At 37.3% G+C, this 5,880-nt stretch overlaps 1 protein-coding gene across 1 annotated transcript in view; it reads left to right on the top strand.

Moving 5' to 3' along the window:
- LOC118743832 (phospholipase ABHD3-like) overlaps positions 1-2,015 on the top strand; it is a 27,129-nt gene extending 25,114 nt beyond the window's left edge. The window contains exons 2-7 of the mRNA XM_036476595.1: positions 226-403; positions 474-643; positions 715-1,052; positions 1,118-1,204; positions 1,273-1,403; positions 1,956-2,015. Of these exons, the coding sequence (XP_036332488.1) occupies positions 299-403; positions 474-643; positions 715-1,052; positions 1,118-1,204; positions 1,273-1,403; positions 1,956-2,015 (891 nt within the window). The 5' untranslated portion in view covers positions 226-298. The remainder of the gene's footprint in view (positions 1-225; positions 404-473; positions 644-714; positions 1,053-1,117; positions 1,205-1,272; positions 1,404-1,955) is intronic.
- Positions 2,016-5,880: the final 3,865 nt, after the last annotated feature.

The raw sequence follows: 5,880 nt of genomic DNA, 5'->3' as shown, positions 1-5,880 counted from the left end.
TCAAAGCATTAAAGTCAACATAACTCAGGCCATTGAAAATTGGATCCGTACCCCAGTAATGGAAAACATACATTGACCTCTAATATACGGAATACATAATAACTCACATATAGCTTATTTTATTCCATTTCAACATCAATGCGACCTTAATGGAATAGAATAATTCAATAAATAAAACATTATCGCTAATAAATCTCTTTGGTAATAATTTTTTATTTCCTTCAGATCCGAACATTCTGCTAGATTAAGTGTGAGGCCAACACTCGCAGAGAGTTTCGAAGGACTGAACAAACGCGTTATGTACGACTCTATGTTTTACTACCTCTCGAATATGCCACGCTGGCATGTAGTGGCATTTGCGTTCGGTGCTTACGTTGTCTACTACTTTATAGAGGTAGTTAAGGTAAGTGTTCCAGTACTTATAAAACGTTTAAATCGTGTACTTACAAATGAAATCTGGACTCTCTTGACAGCGTCCGATACTTGCCTGCACCGATGGTGCATTCAAAGAGTTTCTTCAGCAAAACATTCCAACACTAGAAATGAAATTTTGGCCCACATTCTGGTGTGTGGAGAGTCGAGCACAAACGATTTTTGCGAGCTTACTACGATCGCAAATTATACCCAACATAAATTATAGAAGGTAGTGCACTTCGACATAGCTTTGAAATATCATATACCCATATGTAATTAACGATAATATAAAAAAATTAGAGAAATTTTCCCACTAAAAGATGGTGGTGAAGTCGCTTTGGATTGGTTGGATAGAGGTTGTCATGCTAATGCGCCCTGCATTATTATCCTACCGGGTCTGACAGGGGAATCCCAAGCAGAATACATCAAATGCCTTGTCATGGCGGCCAATGATGCAGGCATGCGTGTAGTCGTATTCAACAATCGTGGCTTAGGTGGCATTGAACTCAAAACCCCGCGTCTTTATTGCGCCTCTAATTGTGAAGACCTCTCGGAAATTGTACATCATGTGCGCAAAATTATTCCCGCGCATTGTAAGTTAGGCGCTACTGGAATTTCAATGGGGGGCTTGATTTTAGGTAATCCTTATTATTATTTACATAGTTCATTACAGCCTTTGTATATAGACTGCATGTTTTTCTAGGCAATTACCTGGTACGTAAAAGTGAGGAGGCGCACTCTTGTTTAACGGCTGCAAAAATCATTTCGGCTCCTTGGGATGTTCATAAAGGTATGTATTTGAAGTTGCTTTTTGTTAATGTGGTAAATTGATTATATGCCTTAAAACTTTTGTTTCAGGAACTATAAGTATAGAGAAACCTATATTAAATAGTTTATTGGGTCGTCACTTGACCTATAGCCTTTGTCGCACTCTCGACAATTGTAAGATTTACAAGGATCAGGATATTGATTTGGATCGTATAATGTCGGTAAGTGGGGAAGGAAAAAGTGTGTATTTGAGTTATACTAATTTTTAAGTAGGCATTACAGCTCCACTACAAATACCACTTCCCATGCAAAAACACATACACATTTAAAACAAGTAAAAACGTCTAAGTTCGGGCGGAGCCGAACATTAAATACCCGGCGCAAGTACGCAATGTAGTTTTTACTACGTTTTTTTTTTCGTTTTTGGAAATCAGACAGACATTCCAGAACAGACTTCTAGCACAGTTTTTTGAGGACCCCGTTAAGGTTCTCACAAACAATGAGTCTAGTTTCCTCATGAATAGGAACTCAGTCTCGTCCGCACGCTCATCATAAAGTAAATACCCACGCTCAGTACCACTTAATCGGGAATAATAAGAACGCCATTTTGGTGCACTCCTCGTGAACAATGATATTTTACCTATTAAACATTTCTGCAGTTTAACTAAACCATTCTGAACCGCTTATGAATTTGTGCATATCGCTTATTGTTGGACTAGAAGAGAAATCCGCTAAATACTTCATTATCACCCCTATGCTGTAATCCGTCGTAGATTCGATTTTGCTACGAGTCGTTAAATTGGTATCCTGAAATCCGCGTCGTCGTATCGTAATTTCGAAATTCGGAGGCCATCTTCGAAATTCGTAATGTTAGTATGCCTGAATCAGACGTAACTGTCATTTTTATGTATTTGTCGGAAATTTTGTACGAAGAGCAACTAGTATCGGAGCGAAAGAAATTGTTTTAAAATATCAACAAAATAAAGTGTGTAAACGCAAAAGTATGTACAGCGTGGCGACGAATAACTGTTACCCAGATATTTTTGAGAAATAAAAGAGTCCTTTATAGATTTTGCGAAAAAAGTATTTTATCGTTATTTTTCCACAGATTTTACTTTAGTTGCATTAATTAGTTTTTAAATTTTAATCCTTATTTACATTTGCCAGCAGTGTAAACTTTGAGAGGAAAGTTCATTTGGCACGCAGGTCTTCGTCAGTTAATTTATTCCATATCTTCTGTAACCATAGGCTAATTTTCTCCATTTTGAGTCCTTTATACTCCCCCTTCTGTCCAACCTAAGGCCTCATACTCAAAAATCGAATAGACTCGGAACTGGTGACTAGGACGGTCATTCATTCGACCAACCTTATGCAGTTTTTTTCTTTTTTGTACTTTTTTTATACAAAGCTTAAGAAAAAATACACCTGAAAAAGACTTGCGTGCCAAATGAACTTTTCTCTCAAAGTTTACACTGCTGGCAAATGTAAATAAGGATTAAAATTTAAAAAATAATTAATGCAACTAAAGTAAAATCTGTGGAAAATTATCAATAAAATACTTTTTTCGCAAAATCTTTAAAGGACCCTTTTATTTCTCAAAAAAACCTGGGTAACAGTTATTCGTCGCCACGCTGTAAGTTAAAGTGTAAATAGAAAAAAATTGGATTATTATTAAATATTTCCAACATATCAGGTCGAAGATCATAACAAATCAGTTGCAGTGCGAAAAAATTGTGGAATGCATGAGCTAAAGGCCGGACATTGCTCGAGGCTTTGAAAAATGTTTGAAGTTTTTGAGAACGTGGATTGCGCCAACCCGACATCCATTTCCCCAAAACTATGTTGGTAGCTCCCCTCAGCGAAAAACCTCAAAACTGCCACCAATGTGCCCATGATGATTTTACACTTCGCCTAAGCTCTTCCTACATAATTATTAAAACGCTTTTAAATGCATCTTTGTTGATGCGGAAATTTTTCACAAGCTAAATGGATCAGAACTACTAGCAATCTCTTTTGTATATTAATGCAACTGTTAGCTGCAGAATATTCTTCCACCTGAGACAAAAGTGCTCTGGCCACTGATTCCATTGTATCCTACTTAATTAAGGAAAATTCTTTTCAAATAACGACAATTTTTTTTTTTTAAATTTCACTATTCACTTGCGATTATATTTATTTTAATTTGTTTCTGCCAAAGCAGCTGGTTAAGAACTTCGAATTTCGCGCTTTTAGCTGGCAGTGCCGTTGATAGTTACGATCGGATTACAGCATACCAATTTTCGATTTGTCGGAACGGAACTACGAATTCGTAACTACGAAGATTCGGATTACAGCATACCAATTTAGCCTGAAATATCCTGGCATGGTTTTCCAGCCGCAGGGACCGATTGAACACCGATCTTCTCAGAATAGACCCCTGTGCCTACATCGCAGTCCATCTTGAACACATCACTTTAGATACAGATGTTTTCCTTATTAGTAGCTTGGCCTCTTTTCCATTCCTTTCTGAATGGAAGCCGCACAAGTATTTATATTCAAAGTCCAGGTTTGATACCATGTAGTTCGGGTTTTATTTTCTATCGTACTAAGGCTTTAAGATTGAGCTATGTCCAAGTTCTCGTTTTCCACAGCACCGAGTCTCTGAGTCTTTCCTTTAGGCCCAGATCAATGGGAACTAAATTGAGGGCAGCATTCAGTGCTCCTGAGGGGCAGGATTTCAGTGCTGCAATTATCGTCAGCATATTCCACTACTTAAACTACTCCTCTATTGCGATCCACCAGTATGCCGTTCAAGGCTACTGGGTGGGTACAACAGTGGGTAAGTACACCCCTTGTGGAGTGCCTTTGTTCACATATCTAGTTACTAGACCATCTCCGCTGTTCACCTGAAGTATGTTCTTTTTCATTTTTGACACTGATAATAAAAACAAAAATTCTTTTTGATTTTTCGGTTATTTTCGAGACTTTTCAAGATTTTTTCGGACTCCTCGTCGTATTACTTTTTCGAATTTTGTTGCATATTTTCGGTATTTTTCTAGATTATTGAGGTTTTATTTTTGCGATATTTCAGTATTTTTTTAACACTTCGGGTATGAAGATCGTTCGAAATTTTTCGTGGGTTTTTAAAAGAATCTACGATCTTGTGACCCTTACTGTACGATGAACTGGTTTTACCTGTAGGGGGCGCAAAAATGTAAAGATTCTCTTGAATAATGTAACCACAGCGCCCTAAGTGTGCCTCTTCCTAACACATTATGGTGGAAACCAAGAAAACCTAACCTGTCATGCCAGTATCTAATATTACGCTCTGCGCGCTTCCTGCATGCATCCAATTTTGCACTTGGCATACAAGTTTTCATTTTATATGAAGTAATCTAGATATGGAAGACCGAACTGATATTATATAATCTATGCTACAAACAAACTTAAAATGGATCTCATTATTAAAAAAAAAAAAAAAACTGTTTTAATTTGATTCTAAGATATCTGTGCTTAGAACCGCTTGAAACACAAAAAGTTGACCGCGAAATAAGACGCATGAAAAACTTAAGCGAAGAAAGACGCGTAAACTCACTGGTCGACTATGGTTGCGGGTGTAACAGTATGTAAATTCCCCAAGGGGTGTTTGAGGAATGTTGCTGAAGTGACAGTCCTTGGCCAAGTATGAACCTATCTTTTTTAAGCGTCTTTTATCATCAATATTTTCACGCTTCCTTTTTCCACGTCAAAACACTAACGCACTTTTACTCGTGTCTAGCGACGGTATAGGAAATACTATAAACACTGTGCCGCATTCTGCTACATAGTTGCCTTCAATTAAGTTCTTTTAAGCATTCCGGTTCGGCACTTTCTGAACTTTCTAGGTCTTCAGCCCCGCTTCTTCGCACAAATGACTCAGAACAAGTAATTTTTAGCAAAAAAAAAACCGACTTCAACTCTCATATAAAAAAAAATATATATATATATCTCATGATCCACTGATCGGATCTTATTAACCAGATTAGTATGGGACCACCTCTGAGACACTGCCTTTCCGATGCAAAAAGAATTATCGGTTGACGTGGTCCAAAGTTATGCGGTAACATACATTAAAAAAAAATATTCCGACGAACTGATAACCTCCTCCTTTTTTGAAAGCTGGTTAAAAATCCGCTAGCTGAACTGTTTTTCTTCCCGAAAGGTTAGAATTTTTCCTCAGTATAGTAACCACTTTATGGGCCTTATTACGAAACTTTTTTATGACTTAAGGCGAAATTAGTCAACTACGTAGCGTAAACGTACGTTGACGCTGACACGATCTACCTTAGGGGGTTTGCGTGTTAATGAAAACTCACCACCGCATGACGGTCACGTTACCGTTGCTTCTCGCTCTCTTTACCAACAGTTAATTTGATATGTGACTAATTTCGCCTTTAACCTTTCAATCCATAGGGTGGGATTACACCTTTTTGCATTCCAGTTTAGTGCTCATATTTATTAAACATACAAATTTACATACATATTCGCTACTTAAATGTGAAAAGGTGCCAAGTCAATTTTTTTCAAAATTTAGTTTTTGGTGCAGAATGGCAGGTAATACGAAACTACATCAATTTTTCGTCTTTCCTGAACAATTTCAAAAAAATGGACTTGGCACCGTTTTATCCTTAGGTGACGATGTACTTACATACATACATATAATTGATTTATTTTTCAGTC

The sequence above is a fragment of the Rhagoletis pomonella genome, unplaced genomic scaffold (assembly GCF_013731165.1).
Source record: "Rhagoletis pomonella isolate Grant_MI unplaced genomic scaffold, Rhpom_1.0 Rhpom_scaffold_00007, whole genome shotgun sequence".
Classification (NCBI taxonomy): Eukaryota; Metazoa; Arthropoda; class Insecta; order Diptera; family Tephritidae; genus Rhagoletis; species Rhagoletis pomonella.
Note: the sequence above shows the minus strand (reverse complement) of the source record. Positions and strands in the feature narration are given on the sequence as shown.